Source organism: Pinus tabuliformis, chromosome 7 (assembly GCF_031772625.1).
Source record: "Pinus tabuliformis cultivar Carrire ecotype Pingquan chromosome 7, CPIR1, whole genome shotgun sequence".
Classification (NCBI taxonomy): domain Eukaryota; kingdom Viridiplantae; phylum Streptophyta; class Pinopsida; order Pinales; family Pinaceae; genus Pinus; species Pinus tabuliformis.
The window spans coordinates 790,830,012-790,847,695 of record NC_142293.1 but is presented as its reverse complement, the minus strand read 5'-3'; the positions used below and the strand labels follow the sequence as shown (position 1 = coordinate 790,847,695).

Below are 17,684 nucleotides of genomic sequence, written 5' to 3'. Positions count from 1 at the left end.
GTGTTGATGACAATGAAGAACCAAGAGTCTTACGGGGTAAGAAGAAAGCCACATTAGTTAGGATGGTGACAACTATGCAAGAAAAGTGTAGCTTCAGGAAATGGTGTAAGTTATTCGTAGTGCACATTTCTAGTGATAAAGGTAAGGAAGTTGAGGATGCAAATTTATTAAGCAGGTACCCGTTTTTACAGCAGTTCAAGGATGTATTTCCTGAGGACATTATAGAGTTTCCACCTCACAGGGAGGTAGAATTTTATATTGAGTTAGTGCCAGGGGAAATTCCAGCATCAAAAGCACCTTACAGGATGAGAACACCTGAGTTGGTTGAGTTAAAATTACAGTTGAAGGAAATGTTGGACAAGGGATACATTAGGCCAAGTGTGTCACCATGGGGCACAATGTATTTTTCGTAAAGAAGAAAGATGGAACACTCAGATTATGCATTGACTACAGGTAGTTGAAAAAAGTGACCATCAAGAACAGGTACCCTTTGTCAAGGATTGATTACTTGTTTGATCAACTGAAGGGAGCAGTAGTGTTATCAAAGATTGATCTGAGATCCGGATACCATCAGGTACACATCAAAGAGGAGGACATTTACAAGACCATTTTGTGGACTAGGTATGGGCATTATGAGTTTGTTTTTGTTCCATTTGGCTTAACTAATGCTCCAGCTACATTTATGTGCTTGATGAATAGTGTTTTGTGTCCATATTTGGATAAGTTTCTTATTGTGTTCATTGATGATATACTGGTATATTCTAAAAATGAGGAAGAGAATGCTGAACATTTAGCAGTAGTGTCGAGGTTTTTGAGAGAAAATTAGTTGTATTCTAAGCTAAATAAGTGTAGTTTCTTTCAGACTGAGGTACACTACTTGGGGCATGTTGTCTCCAAGGAAGGAATTGCAGTAGATCTAGAAAAGATAAGAGCGATCATGGAGTGGGTAGCTCCTAAGAATGTAGATGAGGTGATATATTTCATGGGTTTGACATGCTACTATAGGAGGTTCATTAGGAACTTCTCACATATTTCTTATCCTATAACATCGTTGCAAAGGAAAGGTAAAAAGTTTGAATGGGATGAGGAGTGTGAGGCTAGCTTTGAGCAACTTAAGCAGTTGTTGACACATGCACCAATGCTACAAATTGTAGATGTAGACAAAGAGTTTGTGGTATGCACAAATGATTGCAAGAGAGGGCTTGGTGGAGTCCTTATGCAGGATGGACAAGTGGTATGCTATGAGTCCCAAAAACTAAACAAGCACGAGCAGAACTACCCGACACATGATCTTGAGTTAGTTGCGATCATACATGCATTGAAGATGTGGAGACACTATCTTCTTGGCAGGAGATTTGTACTTATGAGTGATCACATTAGATTGAGGTATTTGTTTGACCAGCTGAATATGAACACCAGGCATGCTAGATGGTTGGCCACAATCAACGAGTTTGATTTTGAGATTAGGTACATCAAAGGTAAAGAGAACAGGGTGGTAGATGCTCTCAGCATACACGTATAGCTAAATCACTTTGCAACTATGAGCTCCTATGGGATGGAATTACTTGATAGGATCTTGCAAGAAGGTCAGCAGGATGTCAGGTATATGGAGATTGTGCACAAGTTGCAGCAGGATACTGGTACAGGTACAGGTGTAGGTACATGTACAGGTACAGGTGGCAATACTAGTACAAGTATAGTGAAGGTGGACAAGGTAGGGATTATGGTTTTACAATAGATGGGTTGGTCAGGTCCTGAGACAGGATATATGTATTGGATAACAGTGAGCACAAATTTTGGAAAGTTTTGGGCATGCCATGAATGAATTAGCCAAAGGACAGAAGGAGATGGTCTAGACAATGAAAACCATGACTAATTCCATAGCCAATCTTCATGGGGTTTGTCCCAACAATGGAGTGGAAGGCACAAAAAATGCTTGTAGCTTTCTCAAAGGATACAACAATCATCATGATGAGGCTAGTAATTCATCCAATCCAGTTCCCCCCACCAACAAACAAAGCTATACTAAGGCCACTATAACCCAAATTCTTGGAGGAACTAATTGATAACTAGCAGTGGTGAGATGGAATTTTATTGGACTATATGAGGGAGTAAGAGGCACTTGGGGCAAAGTTTCATGCACAAATGTCACTCCAAGACTACTACACCATCAAGCATAGGAGTAAATAAGGGGATCATAACAAGTGGTGGTAGAATAGCGAGGTCTCAAAAAAGGAAAGAAAGATAAACACCCCAACCTTAAGTGAAACTTCTAGTAGCACCGCTAGAGAATGGGTACAGAAGTTGGATACACATATCTAACTTAAACCTATGAGGGAGCCATAGGTGATATAATATGAAAGGATAAATTGGATGGTGCTAGTGGATGACTTGTATGTAGTAGAGTTTACTGACACAAATGTGGTTCTAGGGGTACAAAGGCTCATTTCCATAGGGAGGCATTGGAAGGATTATCATATCATGGAAACGAAGTTTGTCATGTTAGAAGGACAAAAGGTGCTTCTAAGAGGAATGACCATTCAAGGCTCCAAGACTAGTCACCACTAAGAAAATGGAAGGTATATTTTGGCATGGATATATAGCATGGGCTAATCAATGCATGGTGACATAAAAAAAGGCATTATATGGGGATATGCATTACCCAACAAACATGCAGGCTTTGTTGAATAAGCACCATAAGTTTTTCTGGAATATTATGCCTGGTTGACCACCAAACAGGGGTTTCGAGCATACTGTAGAATTAGAGGAGGGGGCAAAGCCAATCATCACCACACCATATAGCCACCCGAAAATATTTAAGGAGGAGATCAAGAAGGCCATTAAATAATTGTTGGATATGGGGCACATAAGACCTAATGCTAACACACTTGTGTCCTTTGTAGCACTGGTTAAGAAGAAAGATGGGACAATGAGGATGTGCATAGATTACAACCCCCTCAAAAAGAAGAAAATAAAGAACAGTTACCCAATACCATAGATCAATGAGCTATTGGATGAGATGCATGGGGTAGTCTACTTCTCCAAAATTAATTTGACGTCGGGCTATCATCATATCAGGGTTTGAGAGTAGGAAATACAAACAACAACCTTCAGGTGTCATTATGGGCACTATGAGTTTCTCATCATCCCATTCGCACTGACCAATACACTAGGAACTTTCCAGTCATGTATGAACTGTATATTCAGGAGCAAGTTGCATAAGTTTCTGCTCATTTTCTTTGATGGTCTCCTCATTTATAGTAGAACCTGGGAGGAGCACTTGAGACACTTAGAGGAGGTGCTAAGCATATTAGAGGAGCAGTTCCTCTTTGCCAAGGAATCCAAGTGCGAGTTTGGAATGATAGAGATTTTGTATCTTGGGCACATCATTAGCACAGGAGTGCAAGTTCAAAGGAAAAAATTCAGGCTATAATTGAGTGTCTAATAGCCAAGAACCTCACAGAGTTAAAGGGGTTAATGGGGATATGCAATCAATATCAGAAATTTTTCAAGGGCTACAGTCAAAAGGTGGAAAACCTAACAAATTTGAAAAAGAAAGTGGCCTTAAGATGAATAAAAGAAGCACAACACACTTTTGAAGGGTGCTAAGAAGTAATGAGCTCATATCTTATTTTAGCACTTCCAAACGTCTCACGACATTTTGTTTTAGAGTGTGATGCCTTAGGGGAAGGCATAGGAATAGTGTTGATGCAAGATGGACATATGATAGCTTTCGAGATTCGATAGCTAAGGGAAACAAATAGGCTCTAATCAATATATGACAAGGAGATATTGACCATAATGCAAGACTAGAAAATTTCAGGAAGTACTTGGTGGAGGAAGATTCATGGTCAAGATGGAACACAACATCTTGAGATACTTTATGGAACAAATGAATCTCAAGGAGAGGCAACAAAAATGGGTCAGCTGAATTCAGGCCTATGACTTCGACATTGAGTATGTGAAGGGGAAGAAGAATGTGGTGGTTGATGCTCTCTCTAGGAAACCAACAACCTATTCCCTCATATGGATCGACAGTGATTGGAAGGTACTCCTATTAGTTGAGTACTAAAATAATAAATGTCCATATGAGTTGATGGATGGAATAGTTAAAGATGATAGGTACAGGGTCGTAAACAACATTATTTTTTACAAAGGGAAGATATCCTTCATTAGAGAAATTTTGAGGTCTAAAATGGGCCTCGAAACAAAAATGTACAACCAAAATCAACTTGATAAGAACCAATATGATTAAATATGATGATGTCAACCATGGGGGGTGATTGACCATTTTTGGACTAAAATAGTAAAAAAGGTTAAAAAAAACGAAAAAAAAAAACTATTTTTTCAACTTATCTCCTTACTGTTTTATTCAAATTTCAATGGGGAGCACTCGTTGGATGCAGAATTTAATTCATCATCCAAGGAGTACCCATGTTGCATACTTTCGATGGACCTTGCTCTACGAAAAATGAGAAATACATGAAAAAACGTGATTGCAATCACATTTTTTTCATGTATTTCTCATTTGTTTTGTAGGAGGGTCCATCAAAAGTATTCAACATGGGTACTCCTTGGATCAGGAATTAAATTCTGCATCCGAAAAGTACTTCCGCTCAAAATTTGAGTAAAACCGTAGGGAGATAAGTTGAAAATACGAGTTGAAAAAGTCGTTTTTTCTTTTTCCCCTCCAAAATTTGATGATGTAATCTAATATTATTTTATTATTTCCACTATCATTTTATAATATTACTCACGAGGCCCATTTTAGACCTCAAAATTTCTTTAATGGGTTCTTGAGTCATAGCTCAAGGAGAGGATCATGAGGGCCATCCACGACTCACCCCTAGTCGGACACCAACGATTCTTCAAAACATACATGCATGCACGAGAAATATTTGCATGGAAGGACCTTAAGGGGGGATGTTTGGAGACATGTAGCAGAATGTGTTATTTTCCAGTGGAATAAAACAGAGCAGGCCCATTCAACAACACTACTACAGTCACTGTCAATCCTAGATAAAAGATGGGAAAGCATTTTGATGAATTCCATTATAGGGCTTTCAAAGGTGCAAGGGAAAGATTGTATCTTTGTGGTGGTGGATAGGCTGAAAAAATTCACTCATTCCATTACAATATCTTTTGATTACATAGTGGCATAGGTGGAATAGACATTCTTTTGGGAGATCTTCAAACTACATTGAGTTCCAAAACACATTATTAGTGATCGAGATAACATATTCATCATTGCGTTATGGTAGGAACTATTTAGATTAGTCGGCACATAGTTGATCCTGAGTATCGGTTATCATCCACATAAAAAATCCCATACAAATATCGTCAACAACTAGGTGGAAGGATATTTGAGGAACTATGTGTTCGGGAGACCGAATTAGAAAGGATCGAGGGCAAGAATTTAAAGGAGATATGCCCTAGGTTTTGCTTCAAAGAATTAATGTAAATTTCCTTGAGAGAATTCCAATTAATAAAGTAGTACTTTATTAATTCCCTGGATGTGCAATTGAAAAATTTTAATTAAGTATTGGAAAATTTCATTGAGAAAATTCTATTTTATTTCTAGTTAATTTTCTCTAAGATTTAACCAATTAGATTGTAGGGGATATTACATACTTATGCCACCCCAATCCCCAAAAGTATATGATCCTTCTAGTTAACAAGACATGCCATTCGTCATTTATGATGTAGGTGGGACTCAATGCAAAGGGGAGAAGAATATGAAATGAAGTGAGACGCAAGGGTAAAGAGGAAGAGGTTAACTCATGTTGTTAGACATTTGGTCAGTTCCGTGGTGAGGTGTATTAATCTAGGGTAACATATTTACAAGACATACCATCCATGAAAGTCAAAGGAATCTCTAGTTTCATACCGAATTTTTTCTTGGAAAAAATATAATGTTGCAATTAAAATATATTTAAAATGTTGCCAAAATTTGCATAGAGGTTTGAACTTAGAAGGCTAGAGGGATGAAGATGTAGACTAAGTGAGCAAAAAACACAGATAAACAATTACTACATGCATAGGTAGTGTAGAGTAGTTGGATGTTAGTTATTCTATATTAACCTAGGAAAACAGTGATTATCGTAAAAAGAAAATGACTATAACCTAGAAGATAAACTACGCCTCATACAAGATATAACAATTTGTATGATACTTTATTAATAAAATATTCATGTGTGTGTGTATGTGTGTTTACAATTATATATAATGGATACATGAAACTGGCACTATATGAAAAATAAATGAATGGATGATGATAGTACAAAACTAAAACATTACATTATATGAAAAAATGAATAGATAGATAGATTAAGATAATGGAAAATTAAATAGGTTTGGGGAAAGATAATGCAAAAGTAAATAAGATTAATCATGAATTGCCAAAAGAATAAAAATATCTGTAACTTTCATTTTTAAACTTAAATTCAGCTAAGTCAAAAAAAAGGTTGAAAATTTTAAATTAAGATGTGCTAGGTTAAACCAATACAAGAAAATAGGAATAAAAGAACATTTTGTATATATAAATTATTGTTAATCATAATGTTTGAAAAAAAAAGTACAATGGATCATCATCATTATGATTAATGGTAATCTTTAAAACAAAACAACACCATAGAATTGATGACGAAGTGCCCTCTTGGGTGTGGACCAGTGTTTCTCAGCGGCATTGTGAGGCCCAAGGAGGCGGGTGGTGGGTGAAGAGTCCAATTCGGAGTCCAAGAGAAGCAAAAGAAGAAAGGAGAGAGAAATATTTTATGGAGAATCCAATGCAATAATAAACACACATAAATTATTGAAGCAGTTGGCAATATAAAAAGCGGAAAAATGATTGAACGTAGTTGGCGGTGGGCGTGGGTGGAAGGAAGTACTTTGCTGTGCAAGAGTTATGAAAGCGAAAATGCCAGTTAGATGTTGCAAGAGTTGAGTTGGAAATCTGAAACGCGGAGACTGAAAAAGCTGCGGAGTGATGAGTTGGAACGCACAAATAGACGGAGAAACGTTGGTTTTGTAAAGGCAAAGAGCGACACGATGGAAATCAAATCAGGTGGCTGCCTCTATGCCTCTTCTTCGTTGGATGTTTCCTTCCTTCCTCCTTCCCTCCCTTCCCCACGCAGACGCGATTTGCCCTTCTCCACACGCGATGGGAACAGCTGGCTGGCTCTGTTATTGTTATTGCTGTTTTCCGGATGTTTCCTCCCTCCCTCCCTTTCTTTCTCCTCTTCCCTTCCCTTCGCTTCCCTTCCCCTCCCCACTCACAGATGCCATACACCCTTCTCTCCCTATATAAACCCAAACCCACTCACCCCAAACCCATCATCTACCTTCAACAGCGACAATTTATCTCTTCTCTCGTTTCTGGAACTGCTGCTCTGCATCACAAACTCTTTTCCCAATCCCTAATCGACATCGACATGGACACACCTCTTCACCTCCTCTTTCTTTTATTGGCCTCCTCGGCAGCTCTTGCTTCTGCAAATTTCTACAATGATGTCGACATTACATGGGGTAATGATCGTGCTAAAATCATTGACAATGGACAACAGTTGCAGCTTACTCTCGACCGCTCTTCAGGTACTATTTGAACTTCTGCGTTTCTTCTGCTACCTACGCCTTTTTCTTTTTCTGTCAATTAACTTCAACTAAGATCAGATAAGTTAATCTTAATATTCTTCTTTGATGACAGGTTGTGGTATTCAATCCAAGCAAGAGTATTTATTTGCCAAGATTGATATCCAAATCAAGTTGGTACCTGGCAACTCCGCAGGCACAGTCACTACCTTTTATGTAATTAACTCCACCTCATTTGAATTCAATTAATTATTAGCACTACCTTGGTTCATTAGACTGAAGGTGTATAACTTCTTCTGCTAACATGTTTGTTTGTTGTTGCTCTTATGGCTGGCTGTCTGCAGCTATCATCTCAAGGTCCCAAACACGACGAAATAGACTTTGAATTTCTGGGCAATCTCTCTGGAGATCCTTATATTTTGCACACTAATGTCTTTGCTCAAGGCCTTGGTGGGCGTGAACAACAATTCTACTTGTGGTTCGACCCAACCCTGGATTTCCACACTTACTCCGTGCTCTGGACATCAAACCAAATTATGTATGTATTCTCATCATTCTTTTTCTTTCAATATTATTGAAAACAATACAGCGACCTCTCAAACCAGTCCATGACCCTGACATTCTTGTAATTTGTTGTTCAGATTTTCTGTAGACGGGAGTCCTGTTCGGGTGTTTAAGAACAGGGAGACAGAGTTGGGTAAAGTGGATAGCAATTATCATTATCCCAAAACCCAAGCAATGAGGGTCTACTCCAGCCTTTGGAACGCAGATGATTGGGCAACCAGGGGTGGGCTTGTGAAGACCGACTGGACTAAAGCTCCCTTTGTTGCAACCTTCCGCAATTTCAATGCTGCCGCTACTTCTTCTTTTGACGCCGCCGCAGAGGAGGTGGCTTTGGAATCGAACCAAGAACAGAGGCAGAGGCTCCAGTGGGTACGAAAGAACTACATGATCTACGATTATTGTGCAGACACCAAGAGATTCCCCCAGGGACCGCCTCCCGAATGCAAATAAAACCTCAATCCTTTGAATTCAGAGAATGAACTCTGAATTCTTTCCTTCCAAGTATTCTGATTCATTTCTATTACGTTACATTAATTCTTTCATTCTTTCTCAGACACACATGTAAAATATTTGATGGTATCAATCATTTCATTTTGGTACTGGTATACAAAAGCGGGATTCTTTTGATGATTCATCAATGGCTACAGCGTTTCCTTTTTGGTTACCGCATGTTCGCGTTTTACTCTTTTCTGAAAGACACACATACAAAGGCATTGATATATATATTTGACAAAATTTAGGATTTAACACACAATGTTAACTCGCAAAGGTTTTCCCTCTTCCTCACTACTAGCGTTTGCACTTCCCATCCTATCTTTTGATTTTTTTTTGGATATATAAAAAGTATGGCCATTTTCATCTTGAAAAGAAACAATACAATTGAAAAATCAAAGCGGGAAATCATTCTTCCCATTCCTATTAAATAATATGAATATGAAGTATTTTGAGAACATATTCAAACAAAATTTTGGGATTCAAACAAGCATCCTCTTTAGCCAAATTTGGAGTGAGTAATGATGAAGTCACAAGCTCTAAACCAACCCCTTATTTGGAGTGAGTAACGATGAAGTCACAAGTTCTAAACTAACCCCTTATTTATGGAGTGAGTAACGACGAAGTCACAAGTTCTAAACTAACCCCTTATTTATGGAGTGAGTAACGATGAAGTCACAAGTTCTAAACTAGAACGCACAGATCGTTTTCCATCTCTTGGTCTTGGTTAGGGTTTTAGAACGTACAGATTGTTTTCCATCTCTTCATTGTTAAGTAATTCAAATATCTTGAAGCTTCCCCACTCCGTTGGTTCCATCAAGATTTACCACTATCACTAATTCTTCTGTTGCCCCCCATGGTGGACCAAATTCCCATGCCTTGAAGACCAAATTCCCATTTTTTTAATTAATTTGTGATTTTGATATAAAAAGTGGATTTATAAAATTTCAAATATTAAGGGTTAGGGTTTTAGGTCGTTAAGATATTTTCAAATACCTCCCTTAGCTCACCCTCCATCTCTTCAGCTATCCTCTAGGTCGTTAAGATATTTTCAAATACCTCCCTTAGCTCACCCATGTGTGCTTTAATTGTCGTTTGAAAGTATCTACCACATGTTCGCTCCACTCTGCCAACCTTCATTTACCTACAAAATATATCTAACTTACCCCTTGCCACGACATCCCTCTCATGTTTCACTGCTACTACAAAATCCTAACTACCAATCCTCACTAGCACACATCCCCCTCTCTGGACGTTGACATCTCCTTCTTACACAATATCTCCCTACACTGCGCTAGCTCATTTTCTGCGCACCGCCTGCTCCTTGTGCACTCCTCTATTCTCCTACGTGGTCCTTCTCTTAATAAAATTCAAACAAAAAATTTATGGGCTCCAATAGGCCCCCAAAGTAAAACTGTGGCTCATCCTGAGCCACTCAGTCCTCCTCCTATCTCCATGGATTCGATAACCTCTGCTCTTACTAAGGTTGTTTTCAAGCTCTTGCTACAACAACTTATAGGGGTGGTCAAGTGGTCTGGTCATCCTGGAACTTCGGGACTGGGTGAGAGAGGAGAGTCATGCTTCCTCTCTCCACAGTGGTGCTCTCCGAAAAATACTCCTTTCCACCATTATTGCTCCAAGGCCGAGTTCTATGTTTGTCCTTGATCATTGTGCTTTTCTTTCTGCTATACCTGCTCCTTCCTCTAGCGGACAATGGCTAGATTTTGGATTTGTAGCCTTTTCCATGGTACCATGACGGTCAACGTGGTGGGGTGGTTCATCCTTTTTCAGGTGACTGCCACGCATATTTGAAGTGATTGCAGCTCCTAGCTGATAGAGTAGGGGTTATTCCCTAGGTGCCCTCGTGCCACCCCATCATGCACGGGGACAAAACCCCATCCAACTGCTACAAACCCCATGGTGGGGACTGCCTTGACATTGGTCTATTGAATATACCTACAAAGCCTTGCCAAAATCAGTATTAGGCTAAAATAACTAGTGGAGCTGCAGTGTATCATGAAAACCATTCTTGTCAAAGGAGGGGGCCTCCTTTGTGTTGGGTCACCTGCTATAACTTAACCAACCCCCATGGAATAAATCTCCCACTTTTGATCTGCCATCCTAGCTATTGAAAAATGCAGCAAGAAATTCTCAATTTGATTTTTCCTTGATTAAATTGAGAAAATTCGAATTTCCACATGAGTAGACAACTTGGATGCACTTAACTTGTGTGACATGCCTTGTGTCACCCAATTTACTCAGTAAATTCGAGTTAGAGGAGTTAGAGTTTAGTTAAGCATGTGTGGTTGCAACTTTATAGCAATTAAAGTCAGTTATCTCAAGTTGTGTTTAGTTAAACTAGTTCCAACTGTTGGAGGAACTAGTGGAAGGTTAATTGTGCAGTGGGACTTCAATCAAACTCAGTGATTATCCAATTAATTAATCAATCAATCCAAAATAGTGTAAAATTTTTGAATAATAAACACTTATTCACAGAGATTATCCCGATTATACACTATTGCGGAATACATGCATAATACATAACCTCCTCTACGTTGATCATCAATTTAGCAGCATTAAAAACAATGAAACATCAATCGCATGCGCACATTAACACAGTATGTAACCCGGGGAAAGCATACAGCTGAAAACCCCACACTATCTATATATTATAATGATTGAGAACATGTAACAATACATAGTACAATACTCCTCATAAGTACTCAGTACTATCTCCACCTGTTACACACAAAACTAGCTCAGATCCGAACAAGTCACAAGTTCAAATCTCCTCCGCTGTTTTGCCTGCCTCCATTGCACAATGCCAAGTGAAAATCACGTGAGCACAGGCTACAATTGCCTAGATATTGGCCCACACTGTGCAGTCCTCATTGGCATAACTCAATCCCATGCATGTGCAAATCTCATACACAACTGATAGTCACAACTCACCCTTTCACTTACCTCTAACACCTGTCTCTGTTGAACTGTCCATGCATTGAGTTAACTGATGTATTCTTTAGTTGCTTTATGAGTTAATAATTAGTGAATTAATTAACAATCAATTCACACAACTCATCACTAGTGTATTCTTTAGTTAGACTAAATACAACTAGTTCAACTAAGTCAAACTGAACACAACTCCATCAACTCCACAGAACTCACATGCATGAGTTCTAACTGAAGTCCTCCATGCAATATCTCAACTAACACATAAGAAACCATGTGATTCCTTCTGTCAGCTGCATGTGCCACATCTGTAGCTCGAACTGAAGTGTTCCAAGAGAATAAGATAATGTTTAGAGTCCAAATATTACTAAGGGCTAATAATATTTGATTGTTTCTATTTTTAGCCTGGCAGTCTAAAAATAGACTCTGATCACTCACAGATGCCATACACCCTTCTCTCCCTATATAAACCCAAACCCACTCACCCCAAACCCATCATCTACCATCAACAGCGACAATTTATCTCTTCTCTCGTTTCTGGAACTGCTGCTCTGCATCACAAACTCTTTTCCCAATCCCTAATCGACATCGACATCGACATGGACACACCTCTTCACCTCCTCTTTCTTTTATTGGCCTCCTCGGCAGCTCTTGCTTCTGCAAATTTCTACAATGATGTCGACATTACATGGGGTAATGATCGTGCTAAAATCATTGACAATGGACAACAGTTGCAGCTTACTCTTGACCGCTCTTCAGGTACTATTTGAAGTTCTGCTTTTCTTCTGCTACCTACGCCTTTTTCTTTTCTGTCAATTAACTTCAACTAAGATCAGATAAGTTAATCTTAACTTTGATGACAGGTTGTGGTATTCAATCCAAGCAAGAGTATCTATTTGCCAAGATTGATATCCAAATCAAGTTGGTACCGGGCAACTCTGCAGGCACAGTCACTACTTTTTATGTAATTAACTCCACCTTATTTGGATTCAATTAATTATTAGCACTACCTTGGTTCATTAGACTGAAGGTGTATAACTTCTTCTGCTAACAAACACCTTATTTGAATTCAATTAATTATTAGCGCTACCTTGGTTCATTAGACTGAAGGTGTTTAACTTCTTCTGCTAACAAACACCTTATTTGAATTCAATTAATTATTAGCGCTACCTTGGTTCATTAGACTGAAGGTGTTTAACTTCTTCTGCTAACATGTTTGTTGTTGCTCTTATGGCTGGCTGTCTGCAGCTATCATCTCAAGGTCCCAAACACGACGAAATAGACTTTGAATTTCTGGGCAACCTCTCTGGAGATCCTTATATTTTGCACACTAATGTCTTTGCTCAAGGCCTTGGTGGGCGTGAACAACAATTCTACTTGTGGTTCGACCCAACCCTGGATTTCCACACTTACTCCGTGCTCTGGACATCAAACCAAATTATGTATGTATTCTCATCATTCTTTTTCTTTCAATATTATTGAAAACAATACAGCGACCTCTCAAACTAGTCCATGACCCTGACATTCTTGTAATTTGTTTGTTGTTCAGATTTTCTGTAGACGGGAGTCCTGTTCGGGTGTTTAAGAACAGGGAGACAGAGTTGGGTAAAGTGGATAGCAATTATCATTATCCCAAAACCCAAGCAATGAGGGTCTACTCCAGCCTTTGGAACGCAGATGATTGGGCAACCAGGGGTGGGCTTGTGAAGACCGACTGGACTAAAGCTCCCTTTGTTGCAACCTTCCGCAATTTCAATGCTGCTGCTACTTCTTCTTTTGACGCCGCCGCAGAGGAGGTGGCTTTGGAATCGAACCAAGAACAGAGGCAGAGGCTCCAGTGGGTACGAAAGAACTACATGATCTACGATTATTGTGCAGACACCAAGAGATTCCCCCAGGGACCACCTCCCGAATGCAAATAAAACCTCAATCCTTTGAATTCAGAGAATGAACTCTGAATTCTTTCCTTCCAAGTATTCTGATTCATTTCTATTACATTAATTCTTTCATTCTTTCTCAGACACACATGTAAAATCATTTTGGTACTGGTATACAAAAGCGAGATTCTTTTGATGATCCATCAATGGCTACAGCAGCGTTTCCTTTTTGGTTACCGCATGTTCGCGTTTTACTCTTTTCTGAAGCTCTTGCATCGAAATCTGAAAGACACACATACAAAGGCATTGATATATATATTTGACAAAATTTAGGATTTAACACATTGATATATATATATATATATATATATATATATATTTGACAATAAAAGCATGTGAAACAAAAGAAAAAGGTATTGCCATTTTCATCATGAAAAAGAAACAATACAATTGAAAAATCAAAGCGGGAAATCATTCTTCCCATTCCTCTTAAATAATATGAATATGAAGTATTTTGAGAACATATTCAAACAAAATTTTGGGATTCAAACAAGCATCCTCTTTAGCCAAATTTGGATTGAGTAACTATGAAGTCACAAGCTCTAAACTAACCCCTTATTTGGAGTGAGTAACGATGAAGTCACAAGTTCTAAACTAACCCCTTATTTGGAGTGAGTAAGGACGAAGTCACAAGTTCTAAACTAACCCCTTATTTATGGAGTGAATAACGATGAAGTCACAAGTTCTAAACTAACCCTTATTATTGACTACTCACAACGCTGCAAAATGAGGAGTGGGCAATGATGAAGTCACAAGTTCGAAATTAATTTTTTTTTATTGACTAGTAACAACATTATAAAATCAGAAATTTTCCATTGGTTAGGGTTTTAGAACGCACATATCATTTTCCATATCTTGGTTAGGGTTTTAGAACGTACGGATGGTTTTCCATCTCTTCATTGTTAAGTAATTCAAATATCGTGAAGCTTCCCCACTCCGTTGGTTCCATCAAGATTTACCACTATCACTAATTCTTCTGTTGCCCCCCATGGTGGACCAAATTCCCATTCCTTGAAGACCAAATTCCCATTTTTTAATTAATTTGTGATTTTGATATAAAAAGTGGATTTATAAAATTTCATTTTATGTATTACGAAGTTAGATTTCTCATGGTAATATGTTATCGATTCCATATTAGTGTTTAGTTAGTGTTAGTGTAGAGCAACATGGTTAAATGAAGCCTAAGCATTAATTAATTGGGTATTTGGTAAAAGAACTAAATGTAGACTAAGTTAGTTTTGAATCATAATATTTCTATAGCCTTTAATATTGAGTGAGTCCTCTAATTACATAGTTCCATGCATTAAAGGCATATGTGCGATCTATTTTGTAGTGTCCTTTAATATTGAGTGAATCTTCAAATTACATGGTTTCACGCATTATAGGTATATATGTAGTCCCCAAAATCCCACCAAATAGACACTTAACCATCCTCCTAGGACTACGCACTGTGCAAAACCTCCAAACCCTTTTGTCTACTAGTTAGTGCGCATGTCACAATTGACAGCGCGCAGAGGACTAAATCAACTTACACCTTTCGACATTTGAAACGATATTAACAACACCAAATGTTGTTCTTTACAACCACATCATAAAATATAGATACATTCCCAAACTTTCAAAGAGCATAACTATTCAAGATATTCACGAATATTTAGATTTGCAGTGAAACATTAGACACTGGCTAAACTAACACACCATATACAACAAGATACATTCAGACATTAACAAAAAAAAAAGGGGGCAACCTAATCATCCCTTCTATTATTTCATCATATATAAGAAAATGTGCTACAATGCAACAATTGTATAATCAAACTCACCAACCAATAATCTCTACACAACGTACAAAAAGGAAAATGCACATATAATATAGAACCATCCACCATCCAATATATATGGTTAACTTTACGTCAGGGTTGCATAGTAGTTACAAACTCAGACATTCATGCTTAAGACTACATATAGATACAAATAGAGATAATGTAAAGAATATATGCATAATAACAATCTTCACCTTCAACACCCATCGTCCTTCATTGATCAACCTTCTAACAGCCAATCCATCTCTAGCATCTCCTTTATCTATCGCCAATAGCTCCTCTAACATTCTCGACCTTCCCCTCCATCTCTTCAGCTATCCTCTAGGTCGTTAAGATATTTTCCAATACCTCCCTTAGCTCACCCATGTGTGCTTTAATCGCCATTTGAAAGTATCTACCACATGTTCGCTCCACTTTGCCAACCTTCATTTACCTACAAAATATATCTAACTTCCCCCTTGCCACGACATCCCTCTCATGTTTCGCTGCTACTACAAAATCCTAACTACCAATCCTCACTAGCACACATCCCCCTCTCTGGACGTTGACATCTCCTTCTTACACAATATCTCCCTACACTGTGCTAGCTCATTTTCTGCGCACCGCCTGCTCCTTGTGCACTCCTCTATTCTCCTACGTGGTCCTTCTCTTAATAAAATTTAAACAAAAAATTTATGGGCTCCAATAGGCCCCCAAAGTAAAATTGTGGCTCATCCTAAGCCACTCAGTCCTCCTCCTATCTCCAAGGATTCGGTAACCTCTGCTCTTACTGAGGTTGTTTTCAAGCTCTTGCTACAACAACTTATAGGGGTGGTCAGGTGGTCTGGTCATCCTAGAACTTCGGGACTCGGTGAGAGAGGAGAGTCATGCTTCCTCTCTCCACAGTGGTGCTCTCAGAAAAATAATCCTTTCCACCATTACTGCTCCAAGGCCAGTGAGTTCTATGTTTGTCCCTGATCATTGCGCTTTTCTTGCTGCTATACCTGCTCCTTCCTCTGGCGGACAGTGGCTAGACTTTGGATTTGTAGCCTTTTCCATGGTACCATGACAATCAACGTGGTGGGGTGGTTCATCCTTTTTCAGGTGACCGCCACGCATATTTGAAGTGATTGCAGCTCCTAGTCGATAGAGTAGGGGTTATTCCCTAGGTGTCCTCGTGCCACCCCATCATGCACGTGGACAAAACCCCATCCAATTGCTACAAACCCCATGGTGGGGACTGCCTTGACATTTGTCTGTTGAATATACCTACAAAGCCTTGCCAAAATCAGTATTAGGCTAAAATAACTAGTGGAGCTACAGTGTATCATGAAAACCATTCTTGTCAAAGGAGGGGGCCTCCTTTGTGTTGGGCCACTTGCTATAACTTAACCAGCCCCCATGGAATAAATCTCCCACTTTTTTTCTGCCATCCTAGCTATTGAAAAATGCAGCAAGAAATTCTCAATTTGATTTTTCCTTGATTAAATTGAGAAAATTCGAATTTCCACATGAGCAAACAACTTGGATGCACTTAACTTGTGTGACATGCCTTGTGTCACCCAATTTACTCAGTAAATTCGAGTTAGAGGAGTTAGAGTTTAGTTAAGCATGTGTGGTTGCTACTTTATAGCAATTAAAGTCAGTTATCTCAAGTTGTGTTTAGTTAAACTAGTTCCAACTGTTGGAGGAACTAGTGGAAGGTTAGTTGTGCAGTGGGACTTCAATCAAACTCAGTGATTATCCAATTAACTGATCAATCAACCCAAAATAGCTAGTGCATGTAGAGAATTCAAGTTCCCCAGTTGTGGTGGAGATGCCAAGGAAATGTAACATCAATGGTAGAGTAGTCTTGAGTGTACAAGTGTTGCATGCAGTTAGATGATCAACCTTAGGAATTGTGCAATCCATTTTGGAGAAATTCCTAAATAATAGGGGCCTAATTTCTCAAGGAATTGTGCAAGGAAATAGAGGCTCAAGCAGAGGTATAAATTGACTAAGTCTGGGTTAGAGCTTTCCAGTGAGAAGAGAGACACATTATTCACTTATAGGTTATGGTCAGTTGAGAAAATCAATTGTAATACATCTCTATTCGTCAAATTAATACAAGCAGGCATTGGGATTTTTAGCAGATTGCTTTCCCTAGGAAAAATATTGTGTGCATGTGTGTTATTTCTTATTTCATGTCTAAAACTTTTGTTCTAAATTGTGAATTAACTTTCGTAGCGCAGTAGAGTAGGTTTGTATCTTATGATTTTGATTAAAACTTCATGAGCAGTTACAATTCTACACCATGATTTCTACATGGCATCAGAGCAAGAATTTCAAAGTTATTTCTCAGGAGGATCGAATT

At 38.6% G+C, this 17,684-nt stretch overlaps 2 protein-coding genes across 2 annotated transcripts; both read left to right on the top strand.

The window, feature by feature from the left end:
* The first annotated feature begins 7,280 nt into the window (after window positions 1-7,280).
* Window positions 7,281-8,785, top strand: LOC149249944 (xyloglucan endotransglucosylase protein 1-like). Its single transcript, XM_089458855.1, has 4 exons — window positions 7,281-7,590; window positions 7,703-7,803; window positions 7,932-8,125; window positions 8,229-8,785. The coding sequence occupies exons 1-4, from the start codon at window positions 7,431-7,433 to the stop codon at window positions 8,599-8,601; spliced, it is 828 nt and encodes a 275-aa protein (XP_089314981.1). The 5' UTR covers window positions 7,281-7,430; the 3' UTR covers window positions 8,602-8,785.
* Window positions 8,786-12,061: 3,276 nt separating this feature from the next.
* Window positions 12,062-13,621, top strand: LOC149249943 (xyloglucan endotransglucosylase protein 1-like). Its single transcript, XM_089456359.1, has 4 exons — window positions 12,062-12,351; window positions 12,456-12,556; window positions 12,841-13,034; window positions 13,142-13,621. The coding sequence occupies exons 1-4, from the start codon at window positions 12,192-12,194 to the stop codon at window positions 13,512-13,514; spliced, it is 828 nt and encodes a 275-aa protein (XP_089312485.1). The 5' UTR covers window positions 12,062-12,191; the 3' UTR covers window positions 13,515-13,621.
* The last annotated feature ends 4,063 nt before the right edge of the window (window positions 13,622-17,684 follow it).